This window comes from Rhea pennata, chromosome 1, assembly GCF_028389875.1.
Source record: "Rhea pennata isolate bPtePen1 chromosome 1, bPtePen1.pri, whole genome shotgun sequence".
In the NCBI taxonomy this organism is placed as follows: Eukaryota; Metazoa; Chordata; class Aves; order Rheiformes; family Rheidae; genus Rhea; species Rhea pennata.
Window position 1 is genome coordinate 199,519,863 of NC_084663.1, and position 17,336 is coordinate 199,537,198.

Sequence of the window (17,336 nt, forward strand, 5' to 3'; positions counted from 1 at the left end):
GTACAGAGAGAGCACGGGTAACTCACTGCACTTTCACTCCTTTGAAAAGCTGTTTAGTTATATTGTTCAAACTTGTTGCCATATTAGTTCTAGAACAACTAAGTCTCTTGACTTTCATACAAATGGTAGAGATCACTGTTTCTTAGTCATGTTTTAATACTTTGCCTAAATGTGATTTCACGTTTTTCTCTTTCAAATTCAAAATTCAAAAATTCAAATCTTGTCCACATTAAGCCATTTCAATGGATTTGTGGTAAGCCAAAAGTAGTTTCTGCTCTATGTTGAGCTGTGTGAGTTAACCCTGTGATACCATGAATGTCTTCCTGCAGAGAATTCAAGGGGCTTTCTAATTAACATGATGCACTGAGTCAAGTGTTTTTCAAAATCTAGGGAAGTGTTCACCCCTTCAGAGAACATGGAAGTTTTCAATGGTACCCTAGTTCCATCTGTTGCATTGTGATTTCTGTCCAACCAATAAAGAAATTTTAACATTTTTGACACCTTGTTCATGTTGAGCCATGTAAAATGGCAAACTGTCATTGCTATATGTAAAATAGGGCATTATCTGAAGGCAAAATATGTGCAAGAAATAAAAAGAGCTGATACAGCAAGCATACATTTCAGTTCCTGGTAGCAACAGGGCAAATATTTTATAGGCACTTTGTATTGTGTACCTACTAGTACTAAAAATAGTTCAAACCAACTATATTACCATTTTCACTTTTTTGGAATCAAATCTAATTTCTTTACAGAAGATAACTTTTAATTTTGTGGGTTAGTTGCAGCTGAATGTTTTTATTAAAGAGAAACTATGTGAAAAAGTGATTTTACAGAAAACTTTACTAGGTAGGCAACCTGTGCTGGAGAGTTCACTCACTTTGCAAACCAGACACTTGAGCACAGAGCCAGAGCCGCCATACTGAGAGATTATAACTATGAATTTTTAAGACAAGTATTGCATAAATGTGGTCTACCTATCAGCTTTACTTGCAAGATGTTAAATATAATTGTCTTAGGATTCAGTTCTATTGTTTCAGGCTCTTAATGATATTTTGCTTTAAAAAATGCTTTGCTCATCCGCTTTATTAATCTAAAGAGATTACTTTTTAAAAAAACATTATACTTTTAGCACTATATGCTTTTGGTAACTAGATTTTATTTCTGTATGGCTACTAACAGTTAAATTCCTATTATAGCACTGAGTCTCTTGCTTCTAGGCTTTTTTTTTCTCATAAAGGATTTCATGTCTGACTCACACTGGGTGTGATTCTGAGAAGTTCTGGGGACCTCCTACAAGGTACTGAGTGCCTCAGCCAATATCAATAGGAAAGGAAACGACTTAGTACCTACTGGATTGTGCTCATAGTTCTTTTAAATCCACTGTGAAATCTCTGTTGTTTGTTCAAGCTTATTCATGTCACAGACATTTGCTTTGTAATTGCTTGCAAATGGCCTTGAGAAGTTTAGAATGAAACATGCTATGAAACCGTAATATTGATGTTGTGGCAAATGTATTGCAGCCCCCGTCCTTAATGTGTGATTCCTTCTCAGTAACCTACCTTCGTCAGACATTTTTGCATAAGATATGTTGACATGAAAGAGGACTTGAAAATCAAATAGGAGTTTTTCATAGAGAAAAAATTTGTATTTTTACCATATTTTATATTTTTTATTTATCTCCCTGCCTTTTCCCCTGAATGAACATTTTAGACAAGGTTCAACACAATTTTTAAAGCTGAAATCATATATAGATAAGTTTTTTTCCAGTTGTGTTAACATTAGAAGACATGTTTATTAAGCACTTTCAGTGTGCAGCTTTCCCATTAGTATTCATACTACTCTGTGCATAGAAATATTCCTCTGGGAAGTGATGATCTGTTTTGCAAAGAACAAGAAATCTTGGAATATTAAATTGTGGGATCCTGATTCTAAGTAACATCAGCAAGAGTGATAGTGTTTTCAGTAGCACAAGTGTTCATATTTGAAAGTTACATTCCTTCAACAAAACAAAATGACAGAAGCTAAATGGTAGCAAAAACATTCACCTTGGTATTTTACTGTAGCCTTGTTCTACGGAGCGAAGTGAAAGTGAGGAATGAGGTAAAAGAGCAAAGATTAAAGATGTGACAGAAGAAACAAATGGAAAAGCAGATGCTTGCTTGATGCTAGAAGTAAAGTCACCATGTTTTATAGCTATTGTAAAAATTTCTCTAGAATATTCTTTTTACAAAAACTTCTTTTTTATATTCTTTTTACAAAAGTAGCCACGGCATCAATAGGTTAAGTAGCTGAACAGCTGGAAAGGTTCCTGAGCTCTGCTAGTTGCTTAAAACCTCCTTTTTCTTTTACTATTGATAAACAGATATAGACTGAAGTTAACTTTGAAGGTACAGCCAGTGGCCAGTGAAAGAAGCTTGGATAGATTTCCACCAGGGTTGAAAGTAGCTATGTAGATTTAGGAACCTGCTTTCAGAAATTGCTTTCACAACAGGATCACTTGCCATCTCTGGTTAAAATATAGTAGATTTTATGAACACGTATTGTATTCTGTTCATCAGTATCTTTCATTTTGCAAAATTTTGGCTTTCTCTGTATTCAGTGAAAAGCATCATATAGTTAATATTCCTATTCCATTGCCTGCATCATGTAGCTAAGTTCAGGAAGTGCAGGATAGATGAACAGACAGCAAGGTGGGTTGAGAACTAGCTGAAGGCCAGAGCTCAGAGGGTTGTCGTCAGTGGCGCAAGATCTAGCTGGAGGCCTGTAAATAGTGATGTCTCCCAGGGATCAATCCTGGGTCCAGTGTTGTTCAATTTCTTCATCAATGACCTGGTTGAAGAGACAGAGTGCATCTTCAGCAAGTTTTCTGACGATACCAAACTGGGAGGAATGACTGATACACCTGAGGGCTGTGCTGCCGTTCAGGTCAGAGCTGGGCGGAGAGGAACCTCATGAGGTTCAACAAGGGCAAGTGCAGGGTCCTGAATCTAGTGGGGAATAACCCCATACAGGCTGGGGGCTGACCTGCTGGAAAGCAGCTCTGTGGTGAAGGACTTGGGAGTGCTGGCGAACAACAAGGTGATCATGAGCCAGCAATGTGCCCTAGTAGCCAAGAGGGGTATCCTGGGGTGTTGCCAACAGGTCGAGGGAAGTGATCTTGCTTCTCTTCTCAGTCCTGGTGAGGCCTCATCTAGAGCACTGCGTCCAGTTCTGGGCTCCCCAGTACAAGAGAGACATGGAGCTACTGGAGAGAGTCCAGTGAAGGCCTACGAGGATGATTAGAGGACTGGAGCTGGGCCTGTGTAGCCTGGAGAAGGCTGAGAGGGGTTTTTATTAATGTCTGTAAATACCTTAAGTAAGAGTGTCAAGGGGATGAGGTCAGACTCTTTTCAGCGTTGCCCAGCGATAGGACAAGAGGCAATGGGCACAAACAGAAACACTGGGAGTTCCACCTGAACATGAGGGAAAACTTCTTTACTGTGAGGGTGACTGAGCTCAACAGATTGCCCAGAGAGGCTGTGGAATATCCTCCTTTGGAGATATTCAAAAGCCATCTGGACCGAGTCCTGGGCAATGTTGTCTAGGTGACCCTGCTTGAGCACGAGAGTTAGATTGGATGATCTCCAGAGGTCCCTTTCAATCTCAGCCATTCTGTGTTTCTGTGATAAGAGCAGTGTTAGATATATTTTATCTGGTCGCGTACTGTTTTAGTGGTTTCTTTTTCTCTTCATCTGTAGGTACGAGCACATTGTCTCTCTTTTTCCTGCTGAAATTTTATATATGTAAGACCTCTTGATTTCTTTTCTGAGCTCCATGGGAACAAGCCATTGTAGACAATGTGTTCATCAGTTCATGAATTATAGGATGCACAGAAGCTTCCAAGAGAACGTGTTCCCACTGGCTATACATTATGCGGTCTTGTTTTAAATAATTTTGGGTCAAATATTCTCTGATTTCCTGTCATCAGAATAGAAAAAGGAAAAGATATCCAATCAGACAAGATTCCATTATTCCGTCTTAGGCCAGTTACTAAAAGAACATTAAAGATAATAACATTGATTTACATTTTGGATTTTTTATTTGAATACCTCTCATAGAAGGCATCTAATTATTAATAGCATAGAGATGAATTGCAATAAAAGTATCAAATTTGTGGAAAAGATTATTTTGATCAGGTGATATTAAAGAAATTGCAGTACAGCACCACGCAGAATGGTTTGACCTCATCTGATAGAGCCCTCACAGACAGTTCCTGAATGAGCTATTAAAGAAAACCTCTTTTTCCACGGGCTCTGTTGAATGTTAGTCCTCTCTCAGCTACTCTGCAGCTTTGCTTGCCTTGGTAAAATACTCCTCCATCAACTGAGATTCAAACCTGGGAGATGCTGCTCAGTAACTTCTGACTCCCTTGATTTTCCCAGGATCTTCCTACTAACTTTTTGCCTTTGCTCCCAGAGCTGCTTGGTGCTTTCATGGCCTCCCCCAATCCCACTGAACACCACAGTGCTACCTGGAAACTCCTACTGAGAAACCACCAGATGAAATTCCTACAAATAAGCCAGAGCACTGGGTATTTCAGAAGGTAAAAATTAACTAAAAAGATCTATTCATAAAACTAACATGTTCTCAACCACCTTGCTCTCTGAAAACCAGTGAGGACACCCGAGTGATGTGTGCAGTTATTCTTGTCTTGCTCTATATAGGCAGTAATAACATCAGTGTCTCTAAGCAAAGGTATAGAGTACTGAGGCATGAGGGGCAACCTGCATCGTGGACATCAACTCTGATTTCTTTCAGGAGATAAGGCAGTGCAAGCAGTCATTTTGGAAAATACTGAGGTCTTGATTTAATTCAGCCTTTGCTTTTTCTGAATTTGCTTAAGACACAAGAAGCTTTCAAATCCTTATTGTCTTAAATTCTCACGGTGCATGAAGAGTGAAGGAAGCTGCTCCAGAAGTCTAGAAAAATGTCTGTTTGAACTCCTACTCTGATCCAGAAGTTGCTTGAAAGCAAAATTACTTTAATTTCTTATATAGCTATCATTATATTTTCTTTGGATTAGTCTACTTCATGACTTTGATATCCTTATAATAAACTGCCTGGAGTTTGAGGCCTATCTGGGATAAATGTGGTTACAAGAGCCACACAGAATGACCTCTGTAGGGAGCTGCTGTGGCTTGACTCAGCTGCAGAGTGCGGTGGTGAGACGACTCTAGATTGTGCAATTCAGAACAGTCGATAAGGATCTTCTTGTTTAGGTGTTTTAAATAAATTCTGATGGGATTTATAGGTAACTCTGAGACAGAACTCTCTGGGCCTCTGTTGCCCACTGTCCTCAGGATAAACTGCTTGGGACATGGAACAGCTAAGCAAAGAAAGTTTTTACTTACCTTTTCTGTGTTGAATTCAGTAAGTCTGTCTCTCTGTGTAAGCCAAATGGAAATAAGGGGTTATGAGCACTTTATTCTTCCTTATACATTTTGTAATTTATTAATTCTGAATGTTTAGTCACTGTGTGTTCCTTCTAGAAAATTAGTTGAAGCTGTATACCTTTACAAGTTCTCCCTGAGATTTGCAGTCTCAGATTTGACCTGTCGTCTGAGTCAAAGCACTGTTATTTGGGCATCCTTATTTTATTTTCACTCTGGGAATAGATTCTTCCACCAATTTTTATGAAACAGAGGTCATATAATGTATCTCCTTCCACAGCCTAAGTATCTGGTTTTACTCCTTCGTTGGTGAGCTGGTATGGTGAAATCCCTGAAATCCTGAATTGAATTAGTGCCAGCCAGTTATATTTCAAGCCAATTGATTATGGGTAACGTTGTCTTGAAGTTAGATTAGACATGATTCTGCTGTTGATTTGCTATGTGTTGTGAGACTCATGACATTAATTGCCTGTGCTTTGCTTTTCTCATTCATGAGAAGAACAAAACTCATCTTTGTAAAGTGTGCTGAGGGTAATGAATTAAAGATTTTTTATGAATATTAAGATCTAGAGTCCACTGCCTTCATTAAGATATAATAGCTCATCTCATATTCAAAATTATTTGACTACTCATTCAGTAATAGGTCATGCTATATGATGGACTCTGACATACCAAATTACTTGGATCATGAACTTTGGCCGATCAGAATTCACTGTATCTTGTGAATAAACTTCACTTTCGAGTGGCTGAAAAGCAGAATTGACCTGCTCTCTAAGCTAGTTTTAATTCAAAAGATCATTAATGACAAATGGCAGAGTACCTTCAGCCATCCTTTTAGGTAATACTCCATATGGAAGTCATTGGATAAAGAACAGAAGGATTTGGCAGAATATGAAAAAAAGAATAAATTTGCTACACATCAGTCATTTTGCCTGACTGCAATAAAGTAATTGTAATAGAATGTTGTCACAGGATAATAGTCTCCTACTGCTTTAAAAATGCTTTGTAAAACAGATGTTTACTTTCTCAGTGGGAGACATTGATCCTGGGACAACAATCTTTTCTATTAAAGGAAAATTAAGTACCTGTATTTTCAGCATTTTTATTGTATCATAAAAGGATAAATATAAAAGTAGTATAATGTGGTATATGATATAAAATGAAATAAAATAATTTGATATATAATATTAAGTGGTATTAATTGAAAGTTTCTTCTTACAGCTCTGTGACTAATATTTTCTAGGCAAATGTTGATAGAACAATGAAATTCACCACGATGAAGCTATTTCTGTTATTTTAATTGTCCAAGGGTTTGTGAACTGCAGAAAAACAGCATTTACAAATAAAAATAATAACAATAAAACTCCAGTATGCAATGTATGATGAAAATGTTTAGTTAATATTAAATAGAGGATAATCATGAATAAATAATGATAAAGTAACATGTTGCAGTTAATGGATATTAAAGATTATGCATTTTATGTCAGTTCTGAATTTAACATTGTGAGTTTTGCTTAGAATCAAAAAATTGAAAAAAACAGAAATTTAGAAAAGATTTGTGCATTTCAAAATGATTTTTTTTAGAAGAGCAATTATATGGTAGAGATTGTAAAAGCAATTATAATACTCATATTTTTCTTTAAATTGTCTGTAATACACATGGGACACACAAATTCCGTTATGTTGTAGTATGATAGAAAAGTTTTACAGGCACTATTCTGGTGACTTTTATACTTATCAGACATTTTGCTGTTCATCTAGTAATGTACCAACTACAAATTTAGGCTGATGAAAAATCTACAGAAGAAGAACATTTGTTCTCCATGTGCTGTAATTGTCTATGTCTATGTGCTGTCAAAGACATTTGACTATCAGATGCAGTATCCCTCTGTGGTATTTAGCTTTTGCCAAGGTTGTATCTGGATCAACAGAAATGAAATGAGAATAATTAACCAGGGAGTGAGGGACTTACTGGCTCACCTGACTGACAGACCACGGACCTGTGCCACCTTGGGTCCATTTCTAGCTTAGGACATCTTGAGATGGTGTTTGGTACTCTTCCAGTTAGTGTCTCTGTCCAATTCTGCGTATTTTATAGTCATTAATTCCAGACAGAGTTGCCATAGACCAATCACTGACATCTTTCTGACTGGAAGAAGTAGGTATTATAGAAGGTCATATCTGAGCAGAATACTCAGTGAATATTCAGTCAAGGTAAGTGTTCTCTACTCTGGCTGGAACAGCAGAAGGTCTGAAGTCTTAAATGCAATTTCTACTCTGAATGATGAACCTTAGTATCTGGATGATCAAGAAAAACAAATTTTACATTCTTTAAATGAACTGATTTGGTACATAAGTGGATTCAGGTATAACATTCTGATCTCAAGAACAGTCACTGAAGTAAAGCATTTTCCTTCCCATTTCAGTGTCCACCGCATTACAGAAATGAAAAGAATAAGGCTATGAAGGGCATTAACAAAATCATTTTTAATGTTGCAAGGGGAACTCAGAATGCTGTCAAATGCTAATGATAGGTTGTACAGGGAAGTGGTACTTTAAACTTTACTCCAAGAAAAAATGTCAATTAACCACTCAAAAAATGTCAGAGTTCTGTCTTCCTGAAAACCTTTTTCCTCAGAGGTAAATTAAATGCAAAAATCTCCACAATCAAGTAGCTTACCTTAGTCCTACAGTTGAAGTGCTGCACGTGGAACAAGGTGAGACTTGGATATTTCAGTAGTTTAGACTTAATCTAGAAATATGTGTTTGTATTTTCAAAGCTAAACAATGTAGCTCTTACCCAGCTATAACTCGCACTGGATCAGCCACAAAACCAATGAAAGTTTGCTTCACTTGGGTCTGTACCATATGGTCTACAAGCTAAATGGAAATCCAAGCATGGAAGGAAGTTAACATCTTAACACAGCGTATCCTGCCTTAGGGATAGTGCTTAGCACCAAAGGATATCTTCCAGCCCTCTTAAAAAATACCATTTCCTAAATTCCTGAATGCCCTCGTTGCCTGAGCTTGGCCTGAGAGCAGGCAGGAGCTTGTACAACCAGGTCTCAAACAGTCTGTTAGAATGACGATGTGTATAGATAGAAGAAGGAAAAGGCAGAACATCTGTCATCTCTGTGTACTTTGATGCTGATGAATAGCTGTTGTTATTCACTGGAGAAGAGGAAAGATAGAGGCAGACAAAGGATCTGGAGGTTCATGTGTGCTACGGAGCTGAATTAACTTTCTCGATCTTTTGTCAAGTCATCTCTGATTCCTTGGGCAGCTGAGGGAATCACCAGAACTGCAAAAAGAAAGCCTGTCTGCATCCTAAGTGTAATGTTTAATATGACAGCAGAAAGCAGTATGCTTCACCCTGGCTTTATTACACGTCCTTTCAAACCACAGGCTTCAGACCCCAGAAAGGGGGTTGAAATTTTGAAATAGAAACAGGGAGAGGGAAGAGAAAAAGGGGACGATGAAACTGAAAGAAATGCCCTGGCAAGGACAGTCTTATCCTAGTTTAACAGCGGCATGCCCAGCCTCCGACCTGCTGGTGCCCTTCGGAGAGCGGACACACGGTGCGTGCTGCCTGCAGCCGTGCCCCAAAGCCCTTTCTTACCTGCAGAAATCCCCCCCACGCTGTCTCCCTGCTGAGATTTTGGTCAGGCTGCGCTCAGACACTCGACAGGATGAGAACATATGTGATAATACAAGAGAAGACAGTGTAAACACTGTCTTTAAATCACGGCCTTTTAAAATAAATTTTGCTCAATTCAAGATAAAATGAGGACAAGCTGTCTTTCTTGATGGTAGGATGAATGACAGCAATGGAGATTACAATTCTTCAGGGCCTTTCAGCCAAAGAGGAGTAGATGGGGTTATCACTATTACCATGAAATGTTTAAGTTTTCTTCAAATTGACTGCGTGGGTAGGGATGCCTGGTAAGGAGACACCTTGCTTTGTCTTCAAGGGTGTTGTCATACATCCAAGCTCCTTTGCTTTATTTCCTTATCCCTCTCCTTCTTTTTACCTTTTTCAAGATTTTTTTTTTTTTTTACTTCCCCCCCCCCTTTTCAATTTTCCTTCATTTTCTCCGTTTTTTTCTTTTCCCTTCTGAAACTCTTTTCAAAGAGAAGGGCGGCGGGGAACCTCACTGAGTTCCTGCTCTTCTTTCCGCGGCTGCGACCCGCGAGGTTAGCCAGGGCGGCGTTTAGACGAAGGCGAAGAGAACTTTTCCCCTCCGAAAACGGACGGTTTAAAGGTGATTTTTTTTTTTTTTTTTTTTTTTTTTCCGCGAGAAGCGCTTCGCTCCGCGGGTGCCGTTCGGGAAAGTCGCCGGAGCAGCGAGCGCGTCGCAGGCAGGTGCGGAGCGAGCCGTCGCGGCGGGCGGCGGCGCGGAGCTGTCCAGCACGGGCGGCGCGGGGGCGGAGCCGCGTGCCCGCGTGTCCGCGTGTCCGCGCGTCCGCGCGCGGGCGGCGGCGGCGGCGGCGGCGCCCCGAGGTGCCGCCACGCTGCGCGGGGGCGGGGGGCGGGGAGGAGCGGGCCCGGCGCCACGTGACCGCGCGGGGGGCGGGGGGCGGCAGCGCGGGAGGGGAGGGGAGGGCAGGAGCCGCCGCCGCCGCCGCCGCCGCCGCCGCCGCTGCCTTAAAGCCTCCCGGCGCGGCGGCGCCGCGTAGCTCCCCGCTCGCCGGCGCTGCGCAGGCCCCCGGCGCGGCCTCCCCCTCGCTGCCGCCCGCGGCCATGCCCGGCGGCAGCCCCCGCGGCGGCGCGGCTCGGCGCTGCCCGCCGCTGCCCGCCGCGCTCCGCTGAGGCGCCGCCGCCGCGGCACCATGTCCCGGCGGAAGATCTCCTCGGAGTCCTTCAGCTCGCTGGGCTCGGACTGCCTGGAGACGAGCCCCGAGGAGGAGGGCGAGTGCCCGCTGTCCCGCCTCTGCTGGAACGGGAGCCGCAGCCCCCCGGGGCCCGCCGAGCCCCCCGCCGCCGCCGCGAGCGCCGGGGCGCGCCGCGCTCCGCGCCGCCGGCGGGTCAACCTGGACTCGCTGGGCGAGAGCATCCGCCGCCTGACGGCCCCCGCGGTGAGTGCCCCGCGGCCGCGGAGCGCCCCCCGCGCCCCCCCCCGCGCCGCGCCGCAGCGGCCCTCCCTGCCCGCGCCGCGCCGCGCAGCGCCGCGCAGCGCCGCGCCGCCGGCCAGCCCCGGCGCGGCTCCCGCGGGCGCGCGGCCCCGGCGCGGCGGCGGCTCCGCGGCGCGCTGCGGCCGGCGGGTCTCGGCCCCCGCCCGCGCCCCTGCGCTGCGCTGCGCTGCGCTGCGCTGCGCTGCGCGCTGCCTGCCCGCCCGCCAGCCGCACGGCTGAAGGGTCCCGGCGGCGCGGAGCGGCGCGGAGCTGCCCTGCCGCCCGCGTTTCTCGTCTCAGCCGAGTCCCTTCCTGCACGGGGAAAAAAGAAAAAGAGTCACGAAGTGCATGTCACTGTCTAGTAGTAGGGACAATTTTCGATGAGGAGTTACATACGCTGATGTTGTCTCAGCGTGCACATCCTCCCTTCGCATAGCGGCACTCCGAACTTCCTACATATGCTGGTCTTTTCCCCATTCCGAGAAAGGTAAAAAGTTTTGACTTGCTGTTCAGCAATATCTGAGCAACAGATTTCCCTATGGCTCAGTGATGCTCTGACATTTGTGAGTGACAGGTTTCCTTAAAACGTACTGTGAAATCTGTGATTTACAATTACCCGAGCAGTTATACCTCTAGCTGAGAGTCAGTGGAGCATTGCATGTCTTACAGTGAACACTGGATTTGGGGAGAGCCCGTTACGTGCAGTGATACTGCCGTGGAAGACCGGCATCAATGTCCACCAGAGGAGTTCTGGTAGTTTCATGTGAAACAGGAGGTCTTCTCCAATCCTTTTGATTGCAATCGTGCTAGGCTCCTAATGTGACCATCACAACATCTTGCTTGTAAAGTTTCATCTGCTACTGAATGCCTGTTTGGTCACTGAGATAGAGATATTTCAACATGTTAAGGTGTAAGACATTAATTGCAACAAGTAGTAGATTAATCTGCAATACACTGATAAATGTTGTGACATTAGAGTATCTTCCATTTTGTTATTCAGCTTTGGAAATTACTTATGGGTCTAATCACCATTTGCTCTTGGTTTGCTTTGCTTTTAACGTACTCCTGTCTGTACAGCGTAGCTTGAATTGGCTAGGCAGTAGTGGACAAGCTGCTTAATGGGAGAGGTTAGTAATGCATTACATTGCTAATAGTCTTCCACTTTCAATACTTCTCTTTCTCATTGATTTTTTTCCCCTCCCTCTCCATTGGGAATCTAATCCTGTAAAGCTGAAATTAATAGACAATTTCTCAGGTGACCTGTCTTGCTTTAGTACAAAAAAATGAAGCAATTTAATTTGGTAATAATACAGTGGTATAATTAGAGCATATGTTTCCCAAAATATTTGAAGTATTCTGAAGTAGCTCTGTGCAGTATTTTTAGATAACCTTAGTACTTGTATTTTCACAGCTTTGACTGTTACCTCCTATAGTGAGATGCTATAAAAGAAAGCTTCAGTTTTACAACTTAGATGAATTGTTGAATATGTTTGAAAAATAAGCACATTCTTTTGAATTTAGAGATTAACTCTGATAGATCTTATAGTCCTCTTTCTCTCCTGCTGTCAGAGAAATTTCATTTAAGAAGTCAAAAATTTCATCCAACCTGGTTTTGATATCCCAAATGACAGTTACCATTGGCTTTCTTGGGAGATAATTATAGCAACCCTTATTGCTGAAAAGCTGTTTTTTTTTCCTCCCTTTTAAATATTTGTATTTGAATCATGCATATGTTATGTATAGCCTAAAATTTTCCTTTTTATCTTGACATTGTAACTAGTGCTCGTTCTCATCTTACACATTCCAGCATAAGTTAAAGCGACTCAAGTCAGAAAAGCCATGTCGGCATAACTATGGTGTAAGAGAAGAATCAAGCCCCTATTTTTAGTCTTTTTACTCTAATTGAGAAATCACTTTTCAGATGCATTGTTATTTTTGTGCATTTTTTCTTACCACATATTTTTTTATCTGATTATGAGTATATGTCCTCCTGCAACAAGTCAAGTTACCATATGTCTAACATACTAAATCTGATTATATTTTCACATCTGCTAATATAAATTAGGAATAACTTTAATTTGAGTTAAAAATTACTTTGCCTATAACATTAGTGTCAAATGAGTGTCATCCTCATTATTTTGAAATTTAAAAGACAAGTCTGAAGAATGCATTTACATATATTTTTCCTGAACAAAAAGCTTTTTGTTCGATAATATAGATATAGCTTCGTTCAGTCATATGGGATTCAGTCAGTCTTCATGCAGAGAGATGGGGCTCTGCAAGTATATAAAAAGGTATATATGAACGTACCTGAATATATATATATATATATATATATATATATATATATATATATAATATATACATTGCCTGAAAGGGCTTGATGTTTTTATTTCCAGCATTTAGGTAGCAGCAATCTATCCCTATCCCAATTCTGAACACTTTCAAAGTTGAAGGATGTTACAGATTTCTGATGTTTATACTTAGCCATAATTTTGTGCTTTCCTGCAGAGATGGCTAAGATTGAGATATCAAATAAAATTTCTTTTTGAGTTTCCACTGAGAGAAAAAAAATATATGTGTGTTTAATACTGCTGTGACATGCAGAGAGATCTCTGTGCTGATGTTGTTTCAGTCTGGAGGCAGCAGAGGCTACAGAGGGTGGATGTGTGGAGGCAAGGGTAGAGCCTGAGAGTGGAGCAAGAAGCAGCATCTGAGGGACAAAGCAGCCCAGTGAGACGGGGTGCTAAAGGGGCAAATACCTTGTTGGCAACTGGGCTGTATAAGCAGGATAGGTCCCTATGAAGAACGGTAGGACAGAAGAATGGATGAAATACAACCACCTGTTCAATATATTCATTTACCTAAATAGCAGTGTGCATAAGAGTCAAGAGAAAGATAGGTTCAGCAAAGTAGAAAGCAGTAATTAAGTATTTGAGATATTTTATGGGAAAATATACCAAAAAAGAATTACTGAATTTTGTATCACTTGTAATCTCAGCCTGAAACTTAGCTGAGTGTGATTTTGCACTAATATTGCTTTCTGCTAAACCTTGGGAAAAATTGAAAAGCAAACCTTTCTAAGTTGCAAGGTTTAACCCAATCCCTTGTGCTTTCTCCCTGAGAGTGGCTTCTAGGATTTTCCAGCACACATGATTTTCTGGCTTTTATCTTAAATACGCATTCAGAGATTTTTCCTGCAGTGGTTACTGTAGAGTACGTAGGGCCTAATTCCCAGTCAGCACAGGGTCACTTCACACTACTGTGAGTTCATGAAGGTTTCCTGGCGTGCCTGGATAGCTGAAGGACTGACTCTGAATGCCTGGAGTTTGGATACTCCAGACCCTCTCTTCTTAACAGACGGGAAGGGGAGGATGATAGGGCTCACTCCCACCAAAATAGCTGCATATTTTGAAGAAAAATGTATAGTAGCCAGGAAAATGAGCAGAGCTCCTCACATGCCTGCCCTTGGCATCTGGGAGAAGGGCGTGCAGGGGCAGGTGGGATACACCAGGGCAGGAAGGCAGAGTGGCAATGCTGCAAGAGAGGTGGCTTTTTGTCACAGCTGTATCCAACAAGCAAATAGTGCACATGCGAACACCGTTGTTGCTTCAAGTTGCTGTCCTGTTGCACTCCTGCTTATTTTTCTGAAGAAGCAGGAGGGCTGGCAACAGGCAGGTAGAAGCTCTTCCACAGCTGGGCACCACAACCAGCGGGAACACTGGCCGACTGGCCGCGCTCGGCACTGGGGAGAAGAAATTTGGTGGGACCTGTGCTCAGCTGCTGCTTGCCCTGAGCGTGGGGCATCCTATGCCTTCATCTCCGTGTCTCACAGGAGCGTGGCTAACGCTGCTCCTTGCTCGCTAGCCCCAGGTGCGGCTCTGCCCTCTCACCACCCTCGCGCCCGTGACGTCCCTGCAGAGCTGAGCCCCTGGTCACATGGGCAGCCTCTGCCCACTCTGCCAGGAACCACACACCCAAGAGTCATGGTCCCAACTGGGCAAAAACATCCCTTCCGTCCTCCTCCGTCTCTGCCACCACCAAAAGGTCTTTGGTTATGTACTCTAGCAGAGAAACCTGGGGCCAGATCCAGCTGCTGTCAAAACTAGTAGGTACCCAGCTCACTGGACTGTGTTCAAGTTTTCAGGACAAAGGATAAAATGCCAGGAATCTAGTATGTATGCTGATTTATGTCCTACTTTTAAAGAAATCAGCTACAATAGTAATGTAGGGTTTATCACAAACAACTTTAAGAATGTATTTTTCTTTCAGCTTTACTATTGTGCTCCATTAAAAAAAATCATCCTTTACAATCTCAGTAACAATAAATAGCGTATAGTATCATCATCATCTCTAGTTATAGTTAATTGTAATTTTTATTAATATAAAATTTTCTGCCTTTAAGGGCTCTATTAGATGGGAATGATGTCCTGGTACAATGACTATGATTTTATTATTTAGAAACCCCTATTTATTATCTTATTGGATTCTAGTTCTTTACAGCAATTTTCACATTTGCTCCAGTTCTATCTTGACTTGTATTCAATACCAGGCTGAAAGTACAATCAAAATCCCCCCCTCCCCCCCAAAAAAGTCACTGATTTGAAAAGTCAGATAGTCCTATCTATGGGGCATGGACTACCCTAAAGGAGTGGAGAGTAATTGGGCATTCTCAGAGGAGAATACATATCGATAAGCATTGCACTGATCTTTGTAGGAAGAGAATTATAGCATGACACCACACTAAATTGACATATGTTTCTGTTTGCTTTTATTTTCTGAATGGCCTTTGTAACATATCTCTTGACCTTTAGACTTTGTTAAATGAAAATCACTTCTGATAAATTTTTCTGTTTGTTTAGAATTATACTTTATATCTTTTAAAGGCCTAGTTAAAGACATTTTAAATTAAGAAGGGTTTTTTTAAAAATATTTAAGTAAGGGAACAGCTACTTGGTGCTACCAAATAGTTTTAATTTCAGAGTTGTCTTTTTGAACACAGCTTTCTACTGCCAGTGGGAGAAAAGAGAACCTAAAGACTGTCTCTTAAGTTAGCGTGTAAGCTATTACACAGAACTGCAGAAACTTCAAAATGCTTAATTGTAAGTGGAACCTCCAGTGAGCGGAGGTGTAATTTTGACAGAGAAATTGTAATTATAGCAGCCCAAATTAAACTTGGCTCCATCGTAAACCTCTACCACTTACTCTTAAGGAACAGCTACACTTGTTAGTAAGAACAGCAAGTTGCTGCCACTATCAGGAAAGGTAACAGATTGATTTTAAGATTTTGAAAAAATTTTACACAGTATTCTGAGCTTCTTAAGATTCACATTAATCCATCAGTGTATCTACGCTCTATTGTAAGAACAATTTATGCCTAATTTTCTGAATGAAGTAAGATAACGTTAAATAATATGGATTTTAGCAGTGTGACTGCTATATTCACTTATTAGCTTGGGTTGGATGATTGTATGAGTAACATCCTTCTCAGTAAAGAGAGCATGAAGGAAAAAAAAACCATGAGAATAGTGAAGAAAGGGACATCTCATTGAAAACCAGTAATTTCTGGTTTCAATAGGCTAACAGGATTAGTTTTCTTAACTTTCTGTCCAGTGTCTTTCAACTTCTCAGAGCTACAAGCCGTTTGTATACGAGGCCACACTGGCAGTCTATAGCCAGTCAGGTAGCTATTTCATAGCATGAAACACAGCTGCACAGTGCCTTAAACAGGAACATTCTGGAAAATTTTATTAGTCTGAGAACCACAATGGGTTTTGTTTATTTGTCATGTGTGGTAGTTTAACATCTCATTCAAGGGAACTTCAGCCTCAGCAAATAAAATATAAACAACTCAGTTTAGCTGCACCCGAGGGACTGCGGCATTGCATTGACCTTGATGAAATTTTATTTAGGGTGAGCTTGAATATTTCACATCTAATGTTTAGGCCAATCATAATAATAGTTACTGCATGCTGCAAATGGAAGAAAAGTGTCCTTCAGACATTCACTGTTGTGTATAAAATACTGTACCATGGAAATTTAGATTAAGCCTAATTGCTTTCTTAACATTTGTGTACTTTCAGGAAGAAATTTTGTCTTTTTTCCTTTCTGGAAAAAAAGATATCTCCCAAAACATTCATACATTGCAGATGTTTCTGTTGTCTGAAAGCAGAGACCAAATTCCCTTTTGAGGATTCCTGTCTATGGTCAGATCTCAACTCCTTGCTGCCAAACCACAGAGTAGCAGCACCGATGTTAATCCCACAAAATCAATCTGAACTGTTTTGCACTTCTTTACCCTCTCCCCTTGTGTTTAGCTGCAAGTACTAGAGAAAAAAGTTGTAAAGTAGAAAGGAACATGACCATTGCTGTGCACTCCTGAGTAGCAGTATACAGTCATGGCTACGTCAAAATGAGACTGAATGTCCTTCCTTTGCAATGGCTTGAGAGCTGGGGTTTATTGCTTCATGGCAATTCTTTAGAGCTCTTGTGAAATTTATCAAGTTAGCAGAGAGAAAAAGCCCTCTCTTCCCTTTCCCTCTTGGGCTAATGTCAAAGGCTGTTACAACCTGCTGCAAATAAAGTAAGTGTTTCCATTTCATATTAAAATTCTTTCTAGATGTATCTACTTGCAAACTATATAACTAAGTTTCAAATTGAAGACAAAAAATGTATAGTTTGCCTATTGATCTCGAGGGGATAAGCTTCAGTGCAGCTCAGCATAAGAAATTAGGCTCAGATATACTGAGGAAATTGGGTACATTCTATCCCAGCAGAGGAAATTCCTTGAGGAGG

At 41.5% G+C, this 17,336-nt stretch overlaps 1 protein-coding gene across 1 annotated transcript in view; it reads left to right on the plus strand.

Annotated features, from left to right (window-relative positions):
* Nucleotides 1–10,229: 10,229 nt before the first annotated feature.
* Nucleotides 10,230–17,336, plus strand: part of GUCY1A2 (guanylate cyclase 1 soluble subunit alpha 2) — a 155,602-nt gene continuing 148,495 nt past the window's right edge. Inside the window, exon 1 of the mRNA XM_062577541.1 lies at nucleotides 10,230–10,505. Coding sequence (XP_062433525.1) covers nucleotides 10,260–10,505 — 246 coding nt within the window. The 5' untranslated portion in view covers nucleotides 10,230–10,259. The remainder of the gene's footprint in view (nucleotides 10,506–17,336) is intronic.